We start from the raw sequence: 24,840 nt of genomic DNA, 5'->3' as shown, positions 1-24,840 counted from the left end.
TGAAGATGGCTCTCACACACAGAGACAGACTCACTCCAAACCCCCGAAAACGGTCCAACTTATTTGTGCGTCAGCTATAAACACTTTATTCAATTTCTTTCAGCCATTTAGAAAAGAATCAAGTAAGGGGGAAACAGAAGTGACTAATCTCTCTCTCTTTCCCCCCTTTTGGTCAACAATGCCAAATTACAAAAATCAGTAAAGATCAGTCGTTATATTAAATGTGTTCAACCAAGTGAATTAAGAGAGAATTAAGATACAAAGCACAAAAGCTGCTACAATGGGTAAACTGGATTTAACATAGTGACTCATCTACACAAAAGGAGGTACGTACATCTAGCTGCACTTTTTAAAATTGTTGTTGTCGTTTTTTAAGCAACTGGTTAAATTATGCAAGTTACTTGTGGGGTTCATCAGTGCATGGGAAACAACTGAACAATCTGAGAATAAATGTTCTTAACATAAATATGTATGCTTATAGATAAATAATAATAGTAATCACAGGATTTCATCATCTACAAGAAATGATAACATGAAACGATTAAGAGAAACCTGAGAATTTCTGACACCGAGCACAATAGCCAATAGTGAATGGCCATGATGATGAGACCCAATTGTTAAGTAGAATTTTTTGCACTGACTCAGGAATATTTCACAGTTGGATCTGTTGTAAAGAACAATACAAATACAAAACATGATCCAGCCGTCAGACCAGAGCAGTCAGTGGTGTCGACCTGTCAGCCACCTCAAACATTTGGCCCATTAAGAAAGAAAAAAGTACATCAAATAAGAAGAAAAAAAAAAAAAAAAGGAAACACCCTGAGCTGCTGAACCCCTTTTTCCAAGCAAGAAATACAGAAACATTTTACTTTTCAACATACAAAATGTGTCTCTTCAGTTCCTAAACTCTTACTTAGTGTTGCTGAAAAAGGTGATGCAACACAACCATTATTACTTACATGCAGCATACATGTAAATAATGATTTTCATGATCTGAACATAGATCCACGTAGAGAGCTTCGTACATAATTTAATACTATACTAAGTGTGTGTTAACACTATGACAGTCTGGGAGTCAAATTCATCCCAAGGACCACGCTATGCTCAAAGAAACTAAAAACCCAAGAGCTACATCTCAGACGCTACAGGCCTCAGTTAGCATGTTAAATCTTAAAGTTCATGACACTTTTTTTTTTTTTTTTTAAATCACCTAACAAGTACAGCTCGTTTTGAAGGTTTTTCCAAAAGACAGCTTCTCCTAACTAAAAAGGACATGACAACACAGTTTATGTTTGCAAAAGTGCATCTGAATAAGTTACAAGCTTTCTGGAAAAATGACCTTTGGACAGACGAGACCAAACTAGAGATGTCGGCACAGCACCACGTTTGGGAAAAACCAAATGCAGCAAATCAGTAAAAACACCTCATACCAACTGTCAAGCATGGTGGTAGAAAGATGATGATTTGGACTCACTTTGCAGCTACAGGACTGATGCACATTACGATCATTGAGTCGACCACAAACTCCTCTGTATACCAAATTATTCTACACAATCATCCCAAGCACACCACTAAAGGTACAGGAGAGTGGCTAAACAAAAAGAAAATATAATCAAGGTGTTGCACGGCCTAGTCGAAGTCCAACCAGAGTCTGACTGAAATGCTGTGGTGGGACTTTAAGAGAGCTGTGCATACATGACTGCCTGTAAACCTCAGTGAACTGAAGCGACTTCCATCAGTCATACAGGCGAGCATACAGAATGAGCACTTCACGTTGTTGTAGAAGCACCTTTGGCAGCAAACTACTGAGTCATGCAGTGTGTTTAGCTTTTCACAGGACTGCAGAGAGTCGTGTGACAACTTTCTTTGACTGTAAATAGGTGGCATGCATCTTCTCATCTAACCCCTGGCAAGAGGCTGAATAAGTTTCTCTTATTTCCTGAAACCATTTCTTTGAAACAGACTTCAAACAGCAGTAGCAGTGAACCAGACTGAAAAAACTCAAATCGCTGCTTTGGTACCGAGGCTGGGAGAAGAAAGACTGACGAAGCACAAAAGACTTATTTTTACAACTACATTTATTTAAAAAAAACAAAAACAAACAAAAAAAGCGCCCAATGTCTCACCAGGGATGAGACAGTTCATGGAGAGAGACAGTTTTTAAAAGCATACAAACCAGCAAACTGTTAATCTAGCAGCATCCAAATGTTGGAATCTCCAAAATCATCATTTATATATTTAAATATATAGTTTTGTTGTTGTTTTTCTTTTTTTTTTTGCCCCGGCAAGCTACACACTTTACAACATACACAGAGCTTCATCTCTCCTTAGTGGAGAAAAAACAAAAAACAAAACAAATACCTTTAATAAAATAAACAACTTTAGGTTAAATAAGCTTAAATAATAGTGTTAAATACAAGACACTTCTGTGGCAGGTATGTACAGAAAATAAACACATTTGGCATTGTAAGTGTGGTTCACTGGCGCTTGCTCTAATGCTCTAGAAACCACTGCATAAGAACACATTTTCCTGTGATAAACTACACACACACACACACACTCACATAACCTCTCTCTCTCTGACACACACACATTTTTTTTTTTTCTATCAGTGAGCCACAGACAAGGCGTGTGTTTACAAAAAGGACTAAAAGCAAAGAGAAACAATCCACCGACAACCAAGAGTTTTAGGCACAGTCTCTTCCTCGTTTCATAAATACACGTCAAATACAACTGCGACTCGACAGGAACTCTTCACGCTTGTGGTAACTTCTTTTATTAAAAAACAAAAAATTTAAATAAAAAAACCAAAACAAAACACAGTTTTGTAACTACCACTTTGTTATTGCTAGGACATTGTGACAGTGAAGGGAAACTAGTGACAAATGTGCGTAGGGAAAAGCACCTTTAAAACATCAAAATTACTGCCATGTGACCCTACATTACAACACAGAGGAAAGGAAAATGTGGAATTCATCAGAAACAAAACAAAAACAAAGAAACAAAAAGTCTGAAAAACAGCAAACCTCAAAACTTTTGCGACTTTGGAAACCAGAAAGCAGGAGAAGAAAGAAAGAAAAAAGATCTCAGTTGAGCTACATTCATTTCCCCCCCTCCCCGCCGTACGTTTCAAGAGCGCCACATGTGGATTCCTCTTGGTGCAAGCAGACAGTAAGTACCACTTCATTATGTCCAGTACATTCCTCCCCTCCTCCCTCTCGCCTCGCCCCTCTATACTTTCCTGTGTCCGTGACGGCCGGCACAGAAACAGCTGTGTGACAGTGTGTGCAGTATGATACAGTACGGCTGAGTATACAGTACAGTAGACCGATGCGACATACGTAGCTAGGTAGATTATATGTTCACTACAGTAAATGAGCTTTACATTCCTCTACTGTAAGAAGATCCCGTGGACAGGCGGGGCCCTGGGTCGTCTTTCTTGATTCCTCTTTAGTGCTGGAGATGGAGGTGGGGGTGGTGTTTCCCCAAGAGCCTCGTTCACCAGTTAAATCAGACACGACCCTGCGCTTCAGACAGAGGACGATCCCAAAAGTAAAAGTCCAGATCGGGGTTTCAGGTTTCTCACCCAGGACTGCACGATAGTCTCCAAAACATGGGGTTGTTTGAAAGCGTCTTGATTACTCTTGGGAGCTGGTAATGGTTTGTTTTATAGTTTGTTTGCCTGTAGATCATCTGGGAGTCTTAAGTAGGAGTAGAGTGGGTGCCCGTGAGGAATAAAGGCCATCATGCTTTCTCTCTCCCTCCCTCGCTCTGTGTCTTAGGGTTTCTTGTCGATGGTGTGAAAGAACCACTCTGTGAACTTCCTGAGCTGCGCCGCTGCGGTCTGGCTCTCCTCCTGCAGTCGCATGTTGTCCTGTCTCAGGTGCTGCACCTCTTCCTGTAGCATCGCCTTATCCTCTTTCTCCTGAAAACAGGGCACACACACACACGTGAACACACGCAATCAACGCGAAACACATGAGGCAAAAAATAAATGGATACAAAAGAGGCTGATAAAAGCCCCGCTATTACAAGAACATCCGTCTTTCGTCAGCGTGGTGTAAATGGGAGGCATTAACATGGCAAAGCAGCCCTTCCTCTGTTCTGATAAAAGCGCATTTCCTCTCTCCATTTTAAGCACATTAGTGTAGGTGGGGAAACGTTGGGCTGGGACACAATAAGAAAAGGAAGCGGGATATTGAATTAAGTGGATGAGTTTGTATTACACAGACCTCGGGGCACGCATTACTCAGTGTCTGTTCATCTGAGCTGTGGGACACCGACATGTGTCGTTTGCTAATGTGCGAAAGGAGCGCACCAAGGTGACAAAAACATAATCGACAAAAGGATGACGCGGACTCACCTTTCTGAGGTCGTGCTGCAGCTGCCTCAGGATCACCTCTAACTGGTTGACTTTGCCAGTGAGTGTGGAGGGGGAGCTGTTTGTGGGGTAACACAGAAGAGGACGGTGCCAAGAGTCATTTATTTACACGAAATGAAACAATAATGACAGTTTAGCTAACAGTCAATATTCACTTAGTTCTTGTGTGTGTGTGTGTGTGTGTGTGTCAGTGAAGCTTACTCTGCTCCCAGCGCCGCTCCTTCCGCCTCCACCACCCGTCTGGTCAGCTCTCTCGAGATCTGCAGAGCCTCGACCCGCTGCATGTCAGTCATGGTGCAGAAGGACGCCACGCGCTGGTCTGGGAAAAGAACAGGTGAAGTAATGGGTCATGATCTGCCTTTGACATCGAAAACAGGAAATCTGTTAAACTAAAACAGAACAGATAAACACACTTGCACACGCATTCCCAAGTGGATGGGACGATTCATTCATGGCTTGTATGAATGGATGGCTCTGGTTTAGTGCACTTGCAAAAGCAGTCCTGCTTTGCTGAGAGATCTATAACCGGACAGCAGGGAACAAGGTAGTAAACAGAGCATTTCTAGACTACTACAGATAAAGTCAGTCCCTGGGGTGTTGCTCCAGTGCCCTCACCCCTCCAAGTTTCCTCTGACAGCTGTTTGGCTCATAATGGGCTGGATCCCAGGGAGCTGTAGGACACCAGTCATGCTTGTTTTACCATATCAGGCCCTTAAGCTTTGTCAAAGCTCCATGGAAAACCCAAACTTGGCATGTTACCCTTGGGGCCTGCTCAGTTTTAAGGCCTAATGCTTGTTTCTTTAGAAACCTGTCTTTCTCAAGCCCTTATCTGAGGCTAAAGATGGGGTGGGGGTGGGGGGTGGTTCTGCATATTCATAGAAAAAGATTAAGGAAACCCTTCCATTAATTTAGCCCCCAAATGAAAGCTAATCCACTCGAAGACAAAAGCTGGCCGAGCCCAAAGTTGGTTTTTCAGATGAGTCAGGGACGGGAGAGCAAGTCTTCATTTGCATATGAATGAACATCTTCCTTCATATTCGATGGCTGCATCAGAAAGATTAAAGACTTCTAGGAAAAGCGGAGACAAGTGCAGAAAAGCAGCTTGCCGTTTTTGCGTGAGCCGGGGTTCATACTTACTGGACAGAAAGACAGATTACAGAGAAGAGAATCTATGCTGCACACTGCATGCGAAAGCATTCAGCGACTGCACCAACATGCTTTGTTGTTCAAATCTACAAAAAAAAAAAAAAAAAAGCCTATTTTCACTTCCATCTGCTGCTTCTTGCAAAAGTCAAAGAGAGCACAGTAGTTTTAATTTTTTCAGTTTGTTTGTTTTTTTTATATAGTGCAAGCCAATCCAAACTGTCTTTTTGCATCATAAAAATGAGCCGTCTCTCAGGATCCACATGACTAAGGGTTATGAATGTCGTGAATGCTTTACATCTAAGCCAGCCTCTTTCCCCACTGGCTCTAAACAAAGCTGGTTAAACATACATGACACAATGGCAGCCCCGAGCCACTTTCTGCTCGGCAACAAGGCCCCTGGTTTACACAGCGTTTTTTCTGGGCCAGCGCGGCTGCCGTGACAACTGCCTCGCCGCTGCCACTCAGACTGTGCATCAACTCTGCTGATTCGTCTCTCGTTAAATGACAAGACTGCGGGCCGTGCGGCAAGAAATGCATCAAAGGAGAATCTCCACAAAAGACTTCGTTAATTATGACAAACAAATGATTACATGCTATGTTGCCTGCTCACTGGTCCAGGGTCAAGGTGGAAAAAAAGAAAAAAAAAATACTCATGGCATGTGCGCAGGTCTGTGATAAATGGGAAATACACCGGCATGAGACTGGTCCAAAAAAGGTATTTAAATTAGAAAAGAGATTACGATGCAAATGAGTGGTTTAAATGTACGATTGGGGGGGGGGGGGAATAATCAGCTTTAAGTTTTTGACAGGAAGACAACCTATAAGTCTACATGAAAGCTTCATATCTAAATTTCTCGTCCCAGAGCTGAATACCAACAAACCCCCCGAAATGGAAAAGTCTGTTTCTTTCAGAAGATCACATTCGGACCTGGTGGTCAAGAGGGGAGCATAAATCATCCCAAACTTAACAAACGAAACCTTAACCATAACAGAAAAGCAGCAACACTCTGAAAACCCGAATGATGACTTGCTGGCCTTATGGTGGGAAGATTAGCTCCATGTCAGTGCTGAGAAATGATGGCTTTGTTCTTAATAGGAAATTGCAAAGGGGCCTGGGGTAGAGGTGCAAAAAGCAGGAGGATTCCCAAAAGTAAGCTCCGGAAGCACTTAGGAGCAACTAGAAGAAAACACATAGCTCACACAAATCTGCACATTCAAGCAAGCGGGCACTTGCAGATTACAAAACACACAGTCACACATGCTAAGCAGCCAGGAGGAGGGGGTGGGGAGTAGAAGTGGATTACACAAGGTGCCAGCAGCTTCATCCAGGCTGGTTACCTTCGAAGGCTCGTGCTGCATCAACCAGGTGAGACCAGTCCAGCCCAGAGGCAGTGTCAGGGAGGGGCATGAGGCCCGGGTCGCTGAACTTGGACCTGTCCGCCAAGGAGCCGTCAGAGAACCAAAACTCATCTGCAGAGACAGGCAGGCACGCCGATCAGTGTCTAGGCCTGGCCTGAGTTTAGGGCTAATCGTTGAGTCACCCATCAGTTTGCATCAGACAAAAGGGGTTAGGGGAAAGGAATGGGGAGGGGGACGTGAGGGGGGGGGAAGCCAGAGAGACAATTTGAAGCGGGATGGCTTTTGTCTAGCCTAACTCCTGCCAAACGCCTAATCTATATTCGCTCATCTGGCGAAATCCTCCAGCAGGTTGGGAACCTTTTGAAAAGCCAAGTTCTGGATTTGTGTAACAGCATGATAGGCAAGAGTCACATTAAAACCACCTTCTCTGTGTGGCACTCGCGAGTCGCTGTCTTAGGGGCGATAAACCACTTGTCTAAGTGAATGTCTTCATGTTTCAATCAATAACTCCTTTCCCTCCCCTCTGTCCCTCCTGCCCCCCCTCAGCCCTGAAAGACAGAGAATGCAATAAACAAGCTCCCACTCTGCAGAGAGGCATTTAGAAAAGCATGAGTGGAGAAGCAGAGAAGAGACACAAAGAGCTTGAGGTGACGCTGACACTCTCCTTTCAATTTACCCAGCGTCTTGGAGCTTGAGTAATTCACTGTTTACCAAATTGGGGCTGCTTCAGTACGGGAAAGGGAGAGCCTGTGCTCTCAACTACCCTTCAAAACAATCAGGAATCCATCAGACTGACAGGCAGAAGAGGCCGAAGAGAAAAAAACCATCTTTCCAAAAGCCATTTTCTATCTAAGGACAGCAGCGGGAGATGGAAAAGGGATGGTACGAAAATGAGACAGGAGGGACAGAGAGGGGTGGCTGGCAGGGACTGATGAGTGAATGAAACATTATGTATGACAGACATTGTGACATTCCTCATGGAAAAATAGGCATGTTCATGTCAGAGATCCTAAAGCAGCAGGCAGGACGTCACACCTCTCATCGCTAATACATATTCAGTGGATGCTGGGAGACAGTGGAGCAGGGAATATTAGCCAGCAGTGACAGGTGTCTGCTTAATGCAGACGGAGCGGCAGGTCCCTTGCAAGTAGTGAGCAGCCTCACCCATTTCCAATTAGATGACTATATTGAGGAGTGCTGCTGGAGTGTGTACCAGTTGTGCTTATGATATCAGCAAGGACTCAAGTGGCTCTTTGAACGAGTCTCGATATCCTGGCTCTTATCCGGTGCCAGAGAAGAGGATTGATAATCCAGCAGCGTCACTGAGAAAAGTGTGTATTAGCCTTCCTGTCTTCTGTTTGTGTGTTTTTTCAGCGAGCCGGCCCGTCGAGCGTTTCGTTGGTGTACTTACTCCGCAGGTTGGACGCGCCCTGGTTGTGGATCATGCGAGGCGGCAGCGTGCTGTGGTAAGGTGGGGTGGTGCTGAATAGGATGTCGTTAGGCATGGCTTGGTCCAGCATGGAGCTGTGCGAGCTGGCGTACGACGAGCCTTTCCGGTTACTGGACACGCTCTCGTCGGACAGCGTTCGGTACAGCGAGCGTCTGGGGGACAAGCTGTCCACTGCTGATACCTGAGAAGATCAGAACAATTTGTCAAGCATTACTCATAACAAAGAAAACAATCCTAGATGCACATTCCCCATGCTCTGCCTTTCCTCGGCACAGGAGGCATACACGATTGGGCGACTGGGTGGGCTAAACGGGGAACATCCGGGGGAGAGGTGGCAGGAATCATTTACAGTCTATGCGTTCAGGAAAATGCAGTTGGATTGAGCACAGCTGGAGAACGTCTGGAAGACGGGGAATAACAGGGCTGGAGGAGGTGGTGACAGAAGCCACTGCACTGTGGCAACAAGTAGTCGCTGAGTTTAATGCTAAAGCAGAGTGCAGGTTTCACAAAGCGAGACGGAAAGGAAAAAAACATGAGGAGGCAGTCGAGAAGTCTTTAAGATGGTGAGGAGGATACAGACAACTGGGTGAACTAACCACAGTGTCGTATACATGTGTGAGACTGACATCTGGACAATTACAAGGATAATTGTGGGTAATTTAACTTAAACAAAAAAGCAAGTATAAAACAATATTCTGTCTTGTGTTTGTCTGCACATCTGAAGTTTGCCTGCCTTCCAGTATTTTGGTATAATAGTGCAATTAGAGAGCTCATATAGCAGAGACAAGCAGGGGCCAAATCAGAACGATGCATGCTGTGATCAAAGAGAGCATGAGGTCAGAATAAACAATTATAAAAGCTGTTAGGGCTTGAAAAGTAGCATCACCCTGAGGGGATGTCTTTTGGAGAGAGAATTACATGGGATATCACTGCAAAGACACCACTGTGTTACAGCTGGCCACAGTTTTGACAGAGCATCTCCTCTTTAAACCCAGAAAACCACAAAGCCAGATCCCATCCGTTATGTTGCTGTTCAGCTAACATAAATGCAGCAGCAGTGACATCAAAAGTAGCCACAAATGATATGCGGAGCATTTGGCCAGATGGGTAAACGTCTCCCCTTGCTTCCCAGCTGTAACCTACACTAGACTAGTAAACCCGCAAAGCCAACACCCAGCCATCTCCATTTCAAAGACAAATCCCACGGTGAGAATTTAACAAACATCTTGTCTGTCTTTAAAGTGAGAAATATATACAGGAATTCAAAGCAATGCACATCTACTGCCTCTAAAGACCACCTCAGAGGCTTTAGCTTGACAAGGTTGTCTCTTATTGCAAGTTTTCCCACCCAACTTTACAAGATTAGACTCCCGAGGCTCTCGCTCATCAAAACAACTTTAAAACAGGATTTGCTGATCCTATATAAAGCATAAGAGCGCAGATTTAGAGCACCCATAAATGGAGTCACGGCAAATGAAAGCAATTCCAATTGGGCTTAATGTTTTTCTTTATAAAGCAATCTATTTAGTACATCAAAACAAGCTCTCTGAACACATCCTGGCACTGGTTAACTGTACCTGCTGTGCACATTTGGAGAAAATACTGTATTAATAAAACCTGCAAGATTATTGACTATTATAGTATGCCTAAATCCACCTCAGCTGGCAACAGTCTCAGCCTGCTTCGGGGCTGTACGGGCTTTGAATTCTTTTGTAGAGCAGCAACACTCTTATCAGTCAAAGCAGCAGTGGCACATCCACCTAGATTTTCCTGATTTTCCCGACTTTTTTTTTTTTTTCCTTCGCTGCCCGCACCAAACAAAGACCCAATGACGTGCCACTCGGGAGGATGTGTTGGACAACCACCTTTTCAGATCGTTCTTCTTTCTTTCCCACAGGAGGTTCAAAAGAGGAACACTGTGGGCAAATAAGCTGTGAACGGCCTTTCCTTTACGTCAGCCACACAATGGTCTGCCTGTCCATAGAAGGTCGTCCCAGCGGACACTGTGGCTGGCAAGGAAAATCTGTCTGCACCTGCTCAGCCACACAAACAAAGGCCACGGGCGAGTACCGGAAATGACACATGCGTTAACCTTTACTATAGAATCTGTTTCATTAACTGACAAATCATCAGTTCAGACTGTTTTATATAAGAATTAGAAATAAACCAACCGTGTTTCCAGCACCATATAATTACTGTGATTTGATGACTTTATGTGCCAGCTGATGACTGAAAACACAGTGAAGCTGCTCCCAGAAAAGAACAGTATGTGTTTATTGGGAACATATGTGTATATGCTTTGGAGTGCCTGGCCCCCGTGCCCTCCCAGATTGTTGCTCCGCGCACTACATTATCACACCGAATCTGACAGGAGAGTGTGACAGCAGAGGTCCTGTTGCTCGGTGAATCTGACAATCAGTGCACCTTTGTACTGGCTACTTTCTTTATTCGTGGGAAGCAAAGTTACATCAATATTATGTGTATCCAAACAAGCTCAACACGCATGCTTTCATTTGAGACAGGTGCTGACGCTGCCTAGTTGTCTTGCAAGCGCCAGATTTTGTAAACCATAAGCTCGATGGTTGGAGGCAAGACAAACGAATCAGTGGACTGCTGCTTCGTGTTAGGGACGAGGCCTGTCTGTGACAGAGGACATGCCCGTCTTCTCCGGGGAACTGAAGTGCATTTGTATTAGAATTGAGCAGCATCCAAGAATAACCCATTTGTACATCTCCAGAGTCCCTTCCTGGTAGATAATGGATGGGGGGGATGGTGCAGGGAACTCGAGATGCAATTAATAGAGACTGCAGGACCCAGAAACATCAAACATCGATGTGCTCTCTGGAACTTCCTGCCTTTAATCCATGACATCCCGACTGAGTAAACTCAGCCCCTTGTTAGAAATTAAATTAACCAAACACTGTGCCAGTCAGTGGTGACTGAAAGGGTCCTGTGTCCAGAGAGAGAGTGAGAGGGAGGAATCCTATCAGCAGTGCCAGCATATGTTTGTCCTGCTTTCACTGGATTCCCAGCAAGAGATTTTCAGGTCTGGTTCTGCACTGGATTTATTCAAAAGGAGGAAGTCTGAGGTTTTTGTAGATACATCGTGTCAGTATAATAACAGAATTGTGAAGTGACATTTATTTGCATATTACACAGGACATCATAATAATGATAAATTAGAGGTTAGGGTTTCATTAATGCCCTCACCTTGCGACTCCTGTCTTCTCCTGGCGGGCTGTCGGGCAGCATCATTTTAACGTATTCCTCTTTCGAGAGTCTCTGCAGAGATTTTCCATCCCGCTCAGTGGCCTGGAGCCGGCATGCGGCCTCTTGTGCGTACAACTGCCTGTAGATGACACAGAGGGCAAAGAAGAGCATGGCTCATCACTAGGGTCACACAAAATACATCCCAAGGGGGGCAGCCTTGGAGCCATCACAGCTTGGGTTCAGAGGTAATCCCAGCTACTTAGAGAACAGGGACAGGGATCCGTCTTATCATGCCAACATCAGGCGCTTCCCTGCTCCATGCTAGTCAGGTGAATGCAGGATAACGGGGATGGAAAAGGACCAAGGGAGGGAACTTATTTCCAAATCTTACCCTGTTCCACATCACTGTGCCAAAACCATGATTACACAGGCTGCAAATAAAATCCAGCCAAGCACTGTGAGAGGTAGAAGGGAAAACAAGGGTTTGGGACAGAAATGACTTCCAGAAACAAGCGGAAAGCACCAACTAAAGGAGTGTTCACAACAACAACAACAACAGAGGGAGACATGAGAGCTGTTAGACAGGGCTGGAGAAGGACCCACAAGAGGTGACATGTTTTGTTAGCAGTGTGGTTGTCAGCAGGGTTTTTTCTGAGAACATTTAAATGATTCTGAGGGTGTGGAGAGTTTACGGGAGAGGTTACAGGGCACGGAAGATGTGCCCGACCAGGCTGGTGAAGTCATGTGGCTGTGAGACCTCTGCTTTAAGTGAGCAGCCTGAGCTTGACACACTGAGTGCTGTTGGCAGGCTGTTAGGTGGCCGCAGGGAGATTCGCTAGATGGTTAGACGATGGGACAGCCTAGTTATGACGGCTACCTCCAGACACTGTTGCTGAGAGCCGCACTGTATTAAGCTTTTGGCAACACGGAGAACAGTTCCTAAATATATGTACCGTGTTTGCTCTATTGTGTTTGGCAGAAAAACAAGTGCAGTTAACTGAATTTTGTACACTCGTTGTTTGATGCCAAAAACTGCAGCAAAAAGTCCTCTGTTTTCCCACTCTACCTTGACCTGTCCATTTTCGCCTGAAGTAATTGAGCCATAATTATGAGAAAACTGGAACAACATTAAAGCCCTCATCTTTGGAGTTAAATATTACTCTGCTGTGCACTGGCATCTGTTAAATGCCTACAGTATATAATTAACTTCTCAAGGGGCAGTGAAAAAGAAAGAATGTACGTTTTCATCCACCTGTTTTTAATACAAAGTCTGAGAGCTTGTGAAAAAGATGATAAAATTATTTTAGACTTAGTCCAGTTAGAAACAGCAGAGAGATCCAAAAGAGAAGGAAGTATAAGTGTTAATAGCTGTTTGATGCTTAATATTGTGATGCCTTCTTTCGTTTCTCCTATCATGGACAAGCCATAGATGCAGTGGTACACAAGATTCTTTGTTTTTCTTTTGGGCTAAAGACTCTTAACAGTGGAGAAAAATTTTAAGGACCCCACACATAATGTAACCAGCCATCCAACCATTCAATTCATTGTCTGTCATGCCAATGTGAGGTTGTCATGGGGTACACAGGGTACACAACCTGGGCAGGGCGCTAGTCTGTCGCTCCGCTAACAGAGAGAATGACAATTTTTACACCTACAGCTATTTAAGAGTTTGCTCTGGATTTGAACGCAGGGCCTCATTCTTGATGTGAGGTGACGCTGCTAACCGCCACACCACCATGCCTTCCAGTATCTGGACTGACTCAAATATTTCTCCACGCTCATAGGTTAGCTGGCTAATATGCCGAGCTAAAATGTAGCAGAAATGGTTCACAGCACTCATAGAGAAGCAAATAGTTTAATCGCAGATAGAAAAGTGTTTCTATTGGCCTTCAGATAATGTGAGGTGGAGTCATAGCTATAATATGCATGTATAAAGCTGGGAATACTCTGTCCCAGACGAAACATAACCAAAGGGAAGCAATTGTGATGATAGCTTTGGTTGTGGTTATTAAAATTAAACTTCTAATAGAGATTTAAGCAGAGAGACTGAGAAGATATTAGATGGACAGTACACAGCAGTATGAATCTGTAGTGGAAATGTCACAGTCACTCATGCACAGCTGGTTGCTGTCCACTTTGAGCATGGTCCACAAGGCAGAACCAGCACTTGACACCGGAGGAGTGGGGGTACAAAGAGGGCGGGGCAGTGTGCGGGGTAAGCAGGCGGTGTCAGATCAGGACCACAGGGTTCACTCTTAACTGTGTACCTTGAACGCTCAGACAGCATTGTGAGAAGGAAGGTTAACAAGCTTTCCGCTCCTCTGAAACAAGAAGCAGAAGCAAGAAAGAAAGAGCCCACGGTTAGAAGCACCGTTACACATCCAGCCTCACACACAGCGTTAGAACAAATGAGAAAACTTTTTAGAATTGGGGGGAAAGAGAAACTTCATTATGTTAGGACAATATCTGTGAGTAATATTAGGCCATTTATCACGAGGCGCTGTTATGTAAGATGAAATAAAACGGTAGGAATATATAAACAAACAATGGGGTGGGTAAACTGAATTACGGAGCTTTTTCATAAGTCGGCAGAAGATGACTTCAGTGCATGCGATCAATCACACAACCGTAAGTAGCAAATTTCACAGCCTAAATGAAATTACTTGGGAGCTGGAGCACGGGGTTCCTTCCAGGGCAAAATCTCACACTCTCTCTTGCAAAACACGCCCCGCTCGCAAACATCCTCCAAATCAGTGCACACAGACAGACACACACACACAGCTACACTCACACCGTAAAAGCTGTTTCGCTTTCACCATCAATGGCTCTCTGTTCTCTACAGCAAAACCATTTAATCACCCGACAGATACAGTCAGTCATCACTGCTCACACAGACTGAGGATTGCATACATTCCTCTTCTGTGCGATACAGGCTATTGTGCAGATGGGCGTCCTCAGACTACATGTGCGACTGCGTGCGTGTTCCTGTGTGTGTCTTGATGCTTGGCTCCCAGCAGAGATGGTCGAGCCTGGCGATCCACAGGGACGCGGCTTCACGGGAGCGATCATAAACCGTAAGTGACATGTGCCAAGTGTATTATGTCCGCAGCTTCACTGAGCTTATTTATTTTGTGGCTGTCTGCTTCAATCAAGGCCACTCTGTGTAGGCTGATCGTGGCGTTGGGTTTGAGGTGGAGATGCAGCAGTAAGACGGAGAAAAATGTGCTGACAAGAGCGCGATTAAAGGGTGTTTTATTTAAATGTGCCTACTAGCTAGTGATAAAATCGCTGTGAAGCACGTGAGCTGAAACCTCTTTGTTTTTGTAGTTTTTTTGCACATTTGCTGATGTTCTCACACATGCTCTTCTTGCTTTCACCCTCACATACACTCACCCACACTCTGAAATGTTGGGAGGTTCCTCAGTGCTGTGGGCGGCATCATCATCATCATCATCATCATCAGTCGCCTTCGCGCCCACTGTGAATTTGCAACTGGACTGTGTGCGTGCCTGTCCACAAGCCTCTGAGCCGGGCCCAAGCCCGGACCCCTGTACCAGCTCTGGCCCTGAGCTGCTGGTCTGGGGGATGGTGTACACCTTGGAGGAGTCAGCAGACATACAGTATCTGGCACCACGGGCCAGGGGACTGCCAGAGTGGTGTGAGCCACTGATCAAACAGCAGAAAGAAAAAAAGAAACAGAAAACAAAAAAAAAGGCATAACATAACTCAAAAGTGACCACAAAATGAATGAATTTAAAAACAGAGAAACAAAAAGAGGCAAAATCATAACAAAAACATAAACAAGCATTAGCAATAGAAATGGTGCTAGAAACATGTCAGACGTAAAGAAACGACCTATTAGGATGACTTCTTTAAACGGAAAATGGTTTATGAATGGTCTCCATGCTGCCGGGGTCGCTACGCTTTTCCTTATTCTCTGTCATTTGTATCCTGTTACAAGGGTGAACACATGTAGGCTCAAACTGTGTTTCTGTGGGGCAACAGAGAAAGGAAGGAAGACTTTGGCTTTTACAGAGGGAGGAGTTCAAACAGCTCAGACAGAGGATCAATTTAAAAGGCACTAAGGCCCGATATAAGATAAGTACTGATTATGAATATTTTGAATCATGTGAATCACGCAAAGATACTTGCGTAGTTTCCTAAAAAATATGGAGCTGTTCATGAGGGCAATAAGCCCCCTTTTAATCTAAAAACATCAAATTGCCCTTCAACCTACACTGGAAGAGGATTCGGCTGCAGTTTGTCATGTGAATATTCCCCCTGAACTTTGTCCTTTCAGTATTTAGTCAAATATCAACTGACAAAACACATTAAAGGGTCAGTGCACTCAAATCACTGGAGGCATTTTCTGCTTATTTACAATGCTGTGCCTTAGGCTGATTTACAGGCTTACTTACGAGCAAACACAAAATAAAATAACTGCATGCCACGAGGAAAATACTATTATTTTTGTTAACTGGGGAAGGTGACCCTTGAAGTTATGATCAAAAGGTCAAATACACACAGCTGTACAGCATTCATCTCGACTGAATGGTGTTTTTATATCACTTTACTTTATGTGATTCCTCGAATGTGTAAATGCTTTGCCTCTATCCAAATAATAAGCAAGATGATAAAGGATGGCGATGTCACACTCTGCAGTGATGTGAAAATGAGCCATGCATCAGGTAATGAACGCTGCCTTGCTTTGCTTTCTTTGCTCCTTTATCTTCCATTGGCCTTTCACATTTAAGCACTCCCCCTCTCCATACACAGTCTCACATCTGCTACAGCGTCCTTCATTATTTCCATAATTAATATGAAAGTGAATCGTTTGTGTGTGTGTCTGTTTTTTTTGTTTTTGCCTAATTAGGATTCATCTATTAGCTGCAGAGATGGACCTCAGATTTAGGTCCATAAAAGACGTTAGGGTTTTGCTACTCAAACATTCTTCTAAAACACCCTAAAGACATGAGAGCTCGCTTTGGCTGGAGGCACAACACACTGCTTTTCCATATTCATGCCCATCTGTGCCACACCCTGCAAATGTGCTCCTGCTGCTTCACTGTTTGCTCAGATGACACTCGGGTGTCAAAGACCATTACATAAAAGGTGGGAAGCATCAGAGCAGTCAAGGTGATGGCATGGGCTCTTTTCTCATTTCTGAGTGATATCCTGGCACGGTTACTTCTTCATACCCCCAAACAGGTCAATGATCTCAACAGACTGGGGGACCATAATCCTATATGACATCAACAAATGGTCACCCGTGCTGCTTCATACAGACAGACTGAGTGGCTTCAGGGCCGACCTTCAATGACACCATTTCTCTTTCCCAGATGGTCCCAGGTCAGGTAAGGAGGACTTAAAGGATAGTGTGATGAGCCTCCTGATGTTGCCTCGGCCTGACAGCAACACCAACCAGGAGCTTTCAGCACAACTGGATGATCCAGACTGTGTGTCAGCAGAGAGGGGGCACGGCTGGGTGAAAAGGTCAGCTAACAGCCAGAAACCTTCCTTTTGTGCACGTGTTTGTCTCTGCATGTGTTCAACAGATAGTGGGCCTGAAAACATCTACGTGGTGGAATATAGTGGATTTTGCCGAGAGCCATTTAAAAAAAGGGGGTGTTTGAAAGTTCACAAAGGCAAATCAATGACCCCAAAAGATGGAACTAAGCCACACCAGGAAAAACTATTTGACCACAGCAAAGAAAAACAGAGTGCTGTAATTGACTGTAAACTTTTTACCCCTTGAAAGCCTACTAGGAGCTTCTGGACTGAGAGGTTTTAGGTCATATTTCAGGCCTGCTTATAGAACAAAATGACTGTTTGCATCAGGAGTTACTGAGGGTAGTCTCTGCTTATGTAGCTACTATTGGGAAAACCCAGAAACTACTCTAATGGTCATAAAACCACATCTTTATTGGTATGCACGGCGGTGTGAAAAGGTCATCAAATGTCGTCTTTATGGGGGAAAGCGTTAAAGCCTGCTAGGAAGGTGTTCATGCTCCAGAACAACTTCAGCGCTGCGGAGCATGAATCCTTGAAGTCTATCAGACGCTCTGTGTTTTTCATGATGGATTTAGAAAGCACATTTTAAGACAAGCATCCAAAAATCTCACTTAAGTGCTAAATTTGTTTGAGATCTAATAACAGTTAAGGCAAGGTTCAGCGCTGCATACTCAACAACTTCCATTTAAAGTTATCCTTTAATTTGTAACTCACTCAGCCAAAGTCAATTGTTTTGTACAAACGAGGACAAAAATGCTGTACCTGGAGTGGGACGAGATCTCGCTCAGGTCCCCGATACTGCCCTCTGTCACATGGCTAGACAAAATGGCAGAAGCATAGCCCTGCGGTAGGTACATTTTCCCATGATCCTCTTCCGACGCTCCATCCTCGTGGTGCTCCGACACCCACGGGTGTCCCTGCTCCCCGACTCTTCCCTGCAGCAACACTCGGGCCCCGGGGGCCACGCAGGGATTAGTGTCTATGCCGCTGTCAGTGGATGCGCCTTTGATGTACGTGAGGCCGAGCATCTCGGGGTCCATCAGGTCCCCAGAGCCAAAGTGCTTATCGTCACTGTTGCTGGAGGCGTTGCTTGAAAGAGTGTTGCTACTTGAGTGGCTTGAGTTTTTATCACCCGCCTGGCACAGAGAGGGAGAGAGCGAGAGGGGTGAAGGAGAAAGAAACACAGTAAATCAAACAAGGTCAAACAGCAGCTGCAAATAATTCTTACGGATGCTTTAACATTCTTGCCCTACCAGGCAAGGAGGGGGTTTACCCATCAGGCTTCCTCACACGGTCATGTGTCCCTGACTGAGGCAACAGCTTGTTTTCTTGAGGCCCATTACACTGTCAAGTAGTTGACAGTAATATGTAGGCAGGAATAAAAACAGACTATGCTGAATGTCACATACTTTGCGTGCAAACTCTGAAATTGTGATACTTATTTGAGGAATCCAGATGATCATAAGCTTTGTTTTTTTAGCTCTTTTATCCCTCAAGCTCAAATACATTTAAGGTCACACCAACTTATTCCAATGTGCATCATCAGTTTCAAACCATGGGGATCAACAGCTACGCCTTATTTTAGAACGTAAGCCATGAATTGCAAAGGTTTGTTCTGCGATGTCACCTTTACTATGATTTACTGCTAAATTATTGATGCGGTTTTAGTCACAGCATAGAAAAAACAGTTGAAAAAGCAGGCTCAGTACATTAGAGATGTACAGTGCCAAGAAAATGGTTAAATTTTTTATCCACTTCCAACAGTGGTGGAAAACACCAAAACATGTTGTTTAGGTGCATTAGCCGGCCTCCAGCATCTGAGGAGAAAGAAAAAAGGAAGGCAGTGCTGGGCAAAATAACCATAAATCAGAGGGAGTGGGGAGAATATAGAGAAAGGAGAAACGAGGGGCTAAAACACTTAATATATTCAACCTTCAAGGAAAAGGTGTCCTAGAAACGCATGAAACAACCTGAAACAGTGATGAGATGAGATTTCCTTTAGCATGCTGATGAAGGGAAAGCGATAACTGCAAAGAGCGTCTAGAGGGGACAACATGAACATCTGCCCCAATTGAACTGATTGCAGCAAAGCCCAGAAACAAGGGCAATCTGAGCTCAGCCTGAAACAGTTGTGGGATATAGCAGGTCTTACACAGACTCTAATGCCAGCACAGCACACTTCAAGGCTGAATCAGACCAAGTATACGAAGACCTTCCCAAAAGTCGCAAATAGACTTCCAAACTATATTCAAGTCACCTGGTCGGCTTCAATAAAGTGAAAGTGGATCAGACATTTACCCTGGACAGCTTGTTGGGCGAGTCCTTTCCTCCTTCTCTTTGCTTCAGAGGGTTCAGGATCTTGGTGGAGGGGATGTGCCATTTGGCCTCTGTGGAGCCAGAAGTTACTGTTACTATAGAAGCAGATGGCATGATTCACAGACTGTATGTAAAAGATGGCAGCAAGATATGTGGACAACAGTTTGTGAGATTTGCTTTGGTTTCAGGATTGTTACACTCTTGCTATACAGACATGCATGTTAACAATGACTACTTCAGACTAACCTGCAGACCTAGTCCTCTCCAGGGTGGGCTCTCTCTCTCTGTGGATCTCTCCATCCCCTCCCTGGATGTCCCCTACCCGCTCATGCAGGATAGGGGAGGGACACCTGATGGGGGGAGAAAAAAAAGAAAAAGGAGAAAAAGAGGGCAGGAGGGGGAAAATGGGCCATAAATTCGTTTTTCTATAGAGTGTGCTCTCTATTCAATTAAGAGAAAGGCTTCAATAGATTCACCACAGATGTACAGCAATTAGCTCAACATCATTTAAGGTCAAAACACTTGAGCTCATAATAGAATAAAGAAGCTGCCAGACAACGCTGACAAAAGACCTTTTTTCATTGGACTCAGCTTGCCGAGTGCTTTTTACCTCTTGACAAAAGGGTAAGAGCAGCAATTTTTTTTCAATGCGCGTCTTAGTTAAACCTTTTAGAGCTAATAAAGTTTACAGCAGATGAACAGAGGCCGCATTGTCTCCTGATCTCCGACAAAGCCCGGCAGATCAGTCGACATGTCTGCCGTTCTGCATCGGGGCAGCTCTGACAGGGCGCAGTGGTCCTCGGGTGTTCAATGCACATCTGAGGCCTCTGACAGAAAAGGCAGCAGTGGGGAGCTAAGCCTGTTGTCATGGTCTGTAACCACTTACAGACAGACGTCGGTCTCTCATGGATTCTGCTCATGTACAAGAATCAGCCTGACAGATGTTACGCCTGCGCAGTCTACAGTCTGGGCTGCTCCGTGACATCGTTATATAATTGACGAAATGATAAAGACCAACATGTTGAAAAGAACATTGTAAAAAAAAAAAAAAATTGAGTAAAATAAGTGAACTGGAAAATTTGATGACAAGAAAGAATTTGTTGTGGCAATAATTAAGTTGACAGATGATACAAAGCCAAATACTCTGACTCTGAATAATTTCTCTCTTTTGATTATTCATTAAACCCTTTAAATTAAATCGTTCTCCAAAATTCTGTCATAGTTTGTTAGATCGCCACGTCAGTCAGTCAGATTCCTTAAAAATGATTTCCAATTACATTTAAGTGCCACCCATTCTTTAATTTACTGAATAGCATGAGAAGTACGCGCCCAAAGTAAGAAAAACACTTCACTTAGGTGGGATTTTCAACAGCCTTTAACCGCATGCTTCAAATTAAAAAGTGCCCATTTACATTCGAGGTAGCTTTTCTGTTCGTCTTTGAAAGACATCTTGAAAGTAAAGCTTTGAGATGACTTCACGGAAACTATAATAATGCATGTTAAATAAAACTCATCTTCCATCTTCTCTCCATTATGTTCTGGATGTGGTATTAGACCATGACAGGTGTAATTTTATTGTTTTGTTAGATTACTTCCTAGAAGAAAGAAAAAAAAAAAAAAAAAAAAAAAAAAGCATGACGACTGGCCAAAAGTGCACTGATGATTTGGTCATTTCATGTGGAAAAATTGCTGTCATTTTGCAAAATTGCAAGTTCTCAGAAATAGTGCTGGGACTGATTGGAGCTGCATTCATTACTGTAAAACCGCATAATCCTGGAGGGACTACTTAAAGGTTATTTCCAAAAAACTAAAAAAAAAAAAAAATTGACACTGCTGTGGTCCTGTACCCATCATATCCAGGCTGCTGGGACCATGTGCTGCTGCCACAGGGCCCTGGATCACTGGAGGACGACTGGTTGCTGGGGGAACTGCGGTAGTGCTGGTCTCCCTTGTTACATGAGGTGACCTGGGGATTCTCCATATCCTGCACAGTTCTGCAGAAAAAAAAGAGGGACAACAGACAGGAGTGGTTAAAAATGATTACAGATAGCCCATAATATATATACAGTTGTAGTTCTAATACCAACAGTTTATTTGTTTATAAAGTGCAGATAATATCCTAAAATTGCACTTTAAAACAACAAAAATAAAAAGTCCACAATGTATAGGGACATAAATAGAGGGGGGTATTATCAAATGATTGTTAAATGATCATCATCAAATTATCATTTGGAAGGACTGAATCTTAAGGGCATCATTAAAGGCTTTCAAAAAAAAAAAAAAGAAGAAAGAAAACTCAATGTGAGATAATCAAAGGAGCTTGCAAAGAAAAGCGTCTGGACTTCAAGAAGTCCAGACGCTTTTCTTTGCAAGCTCCTTTGACTACGATGACCTGGATGACTGAGAACCTTCACAGACAATGTGAGATAATGTTAGAGGAGGTAAAGGTGTCTCATTTTCAAAGGCAGAGAAAGAGGTTAATTATGGCATTAACCTCATTCAGCAATCCAGATGATGATTCTCTGTGCGATTCCTCATGCTTAGCTTATTACTGAAGTTTAGTCCTTTCACCTAGTTTGACCATCACAGCCTCTGAGCTAATACCTTGAGATAAGATGCTTTGCTTGCTTTTGTCTAGCCAGGAAAAACTTGTGGACGATACAGTGAAAAATACACACTGAATGTGACTTATGTCTGCTGCCTTCCCTTTAACCAGCACGCCAAATGAGGTAAGATGAGCGGACGGAAATAAGACTGCAATAACACAGGCAGTATGGCTTTCACATTAAAGCGTAAGCCAAGTCTTGTCGGTTAGCCTATACTCCTTATATCTGCTTCTTTTGTCCTTATACATTAGTTTGGAACCAGGTCTGAAATGACTAAATCTTTATTAAATGCAAAGCCAAGAGAGATTGTCACCTGGATCAGGTATTCAAAGATTGGAAATTTGCAGATAAGCGACTGAAAATGATCCGGTAGAGCTCTGATTCAAAAAATGCAAGTATAAACATTCACAAGGCGACCCAAATTAAACATCAACACTTTCTGCTTCCTTGTTCGGTTTCCTTTTTCCCCCTCCACAGGGAAATAAACTGTCAGTATCTCAGTTGTGCCACACATCATCAAACACTCTGGCCGGATCGCTGTTTTCTCTCCGGCTGTGTTAGTCAAGTGTCCAACTAAGTCCAGGCACTTCAATTTGAGACAGAAGCGGCTGCTTTTCGTTCTCCTTTTTTCTTCTTCTCCTCATGTTAAGGAAAAAAAAAAAATTTTTGAGGTGAGCGATCAGAGGGTTGGTCTCATTTGGCTGTGAAGCAGTCGTCATATTTTATGGTTGCAAGTCTAAATCCAGCTATACGTGTGATGAAATGGCGCTTTATCCGAGCTATAAAGATTCTCGCGCGGCCTTGCGAGACAAATGGGTCCATGCCCCCTCAAAGCCTCGTGAGATGAGTAATTTAGTGAGACCACCTGTCAGGCTCCATTTTTGTTCATTTAAATTTAACGGGAAGGTTAGTGATTCGGTTTTTGTTCAGACCTCAATCAGAGTATGTGGATTTTTAAAAAAGGTGCTTTTTAAAAATAAAATTAGTTGAGCAGCACAAACAAATGTCCGGCTAACTCATTCTGATTTATTCCTACAGATCCTGCGACTTTATGACACAGTCTCGTCTTCCTCCCTTCCCCTCCTCCTTCTCTACTCCCACTCCCTCTGGGGCGCTTCATATCGCGGTCTAGGGAAGAGCACTCTCTTTGTTTCTGCAGTAATTGGATGAGATGAGCGGAGCTGTGTCAGTGTCCCCATCACCACCTCCTCAGCAGGGTGCAGGAAAAGGGAGGGAGTGGGGGAGTTGGAGAGTGAGAGAAAGGAGGAGGGGAGTGAGAACGGAGAGCTCCGACTGCTAGGGACTCCAGGCAGAGAAGGCGGCCATTATCCCAGTATAGTCAAAACAGGCAATACTGGACGGGCGGGTGGGTGGCGGGGAGTCGGTGTGACACACTGGAAAGGTTATCGTGACTGTAGGGGTTTCATTAGAGTGAACAAATCACTGCTTTACATGGCTCAATGGAGATGTCCAAAAGAGACAGAGCCGAGGACGGGAACAAAGTCTGAGCGCAGCCTTATCATCCAAAGGGAGATGAAAGCGGAGCCATGAATTCATTTAACTAAAATGCGCCATTTATATGTATGCAAATAACCGAGCACAATAACAGCTCCTCAAAGTGTAACTGCAGCTCTTTTCTAAATAAGAAAGGCTGAGAGTTCAAAGATTTCATCTGAAAGGACGCCGTCTTTACACTGTCGTGTTTGATGACGAGCCTCCGTTTCTGAAAAACCTTGAGCAGAAAGTTTGTGTGTTAAAAAAAAAAATTAAAAAATGTCTCACAGGATCATTTCTTTTCTTAATTTGTTTAGTTAATGTTTTTTTTCCCTTTGCCTTTTTGCACAACTGTGACATTATGTAAATTTGTCCTGGCATGTGTGCAATGCTTACACATGAAATATATGATAAAACCATCAGTGGATAACCACATTCATAAAGACAGAGTGGAGAAGCTATTTTCTTTCAGCGTGGATAACCATTTAAGCTCCTTTATTTGTATGTGACTCAATATTAAGCAGTGAACAGTGTTTTTTGTCATTGTGCTTTTGTAATGCAGCCTCTCTACCGTACAGTTATTCGATCGCCCATATTCAAGCGTTGCTTTCAACCCTTAATAAGTGCCAAATTGGGCATAGGCAAACAACCGAAGAAAACTGAAGTGGAGAATAGTGAGCACCTGGAACCATCTGGCAACTTCCTATCAAAGGAGGTGCTTCGCGGGATAGCTGCCTGGTGCTGCTGGAGGATCTGCTGACACTGCAAGCGGTCGGGGCCCTGAGTGGGCGAGCCTCGGGATAGCGCTCCGGCAGCCGTGGGCACACGATGCCAGGTGGTATTTCTCCTGAAGGGCGTCTTGTACTCACACGGCGTACCCTCGCTGTCCACCTTGTACTCCACCATAGGTATGCGGTAGAGCTCGGAGCAGCCCCTGAGAGGAGAGGGGTGAGAGGGAACCAAGGGTCAAAGTTCATCAATGAACAGAAAATGACAGGAGATGACGTTTTAAGTTATGCGAATGATTAATTAGCAGGATTGAACCTATTAATTTGACCTATAACCTCACATCACAATATGTTAAATATTTTAATATTTTTCAGCCATGAAACTGAAAATTTCATAATAATCTGTGAAAACCAGGGTGAAGTGTTCTCACGTTGCCTCTCCAGGACCCTGCTGAAGCACACAAATACTTTTATTTACCCTGAACCAGATCTTTAGACTTATATAGTGTTTATTTCTGCACTACTGACAACAACAGACCCACAAACATGTTCACACACATTTGCAAGTGTAAGCGGAGCACTAACATCACTTAAAATAGTTTCCCACCATTTCCGATCATTTTCACAAAGCTAAAAATC

At 43.9% G+C, this 24,840-nt stretch overlaps 1 protein-coding gene across 5 annotated transcripts in view; it reads right to left on the bottom strand.

Annotated features, from left to right (window-relative positions):
- Positions 1–2,060: 2,060 nt before the first annotated feature.
- LOC309720535 (signal-induced proliferation-associated 1-like protein 2) overlaps positions 2,061–24,840 on the bottom strand; it is a 79,353-nt gene continuing 56,573 nt past the window's right edge. For 2 of the 5 annotated variants that reach the window (XM_082557546.1, XM_082557547.1), the window contains exons 10-22: positions 24,156–24,407; positions 21,221–21,367; positions 19,620–19,723; positions 19,356–19,444; positions 17,820–18,193; positions 14,940–15,212; positions 13,814–13,867; positions 11,547–11,685; positions 8,298–8,517; positions 6,866–6,997; positions 4,583–4,700; positions 4,364–4,439; positions 2,061–3,925 (exon numbers count right to left, since the gene is read on the bottom strand). In XM_082557546.1, the coding sequence (XP_082413672.1) occupies positions 3,779–3,925; positions 4,364–4,439; positions 4,583–4,700; positions 6,866–6,997; positions 8,298–8,517; positions 11,547–11,685; positions 13,814–13,867; positions 14,940–15,212; positions 17,820–18,193; positions 19,356–19,444; positions 19,620–19,723; positions 21,221–21,367; positions 24,156–24,407 (2,125 nt within the window). In that variant the 3' untranslated portion in view covers positions 2,061–3,778. The remainder of the gene's footprint in view (positions 3,926–4,363; positions 4,440–4,582; positions 4,701–6,865; positions 6,998–8,297; positions 8,518–11,546; positions 11,686–13,813; positions 13,868–14,939; positions 15,213–17,819; positions 18,194–19,355; positions 19,445–19,619; positions 19,724–21,220; positions 21,368–24,155; positions 24,408–24,840) is intronic. The other 3 variants (XM_082557549.1, XM_082557548.1, XM_082557550.1) reach the window with 3 other exon arrangements.

Source organism: Aulonocara stuartgranti (genome assembly GCF_965226115.1).
Source record: "Aulonocara stuartgranti genome assembly, chromosome: 13".
In the NCBI taxonomy this organism is placed as follows: domain Eukaryota; kingdom Metazoa; phylum Chordata; class Actinopteri; order Cichliformes; family Cichlidae; genus Aulonocara; species Aulonocara stuartgranti.
The sequence above is the reverse complement of the archived record's forward strand: the minus strand, read 5'-3'. Positions and strand labels throughout refer to the sequence as shown.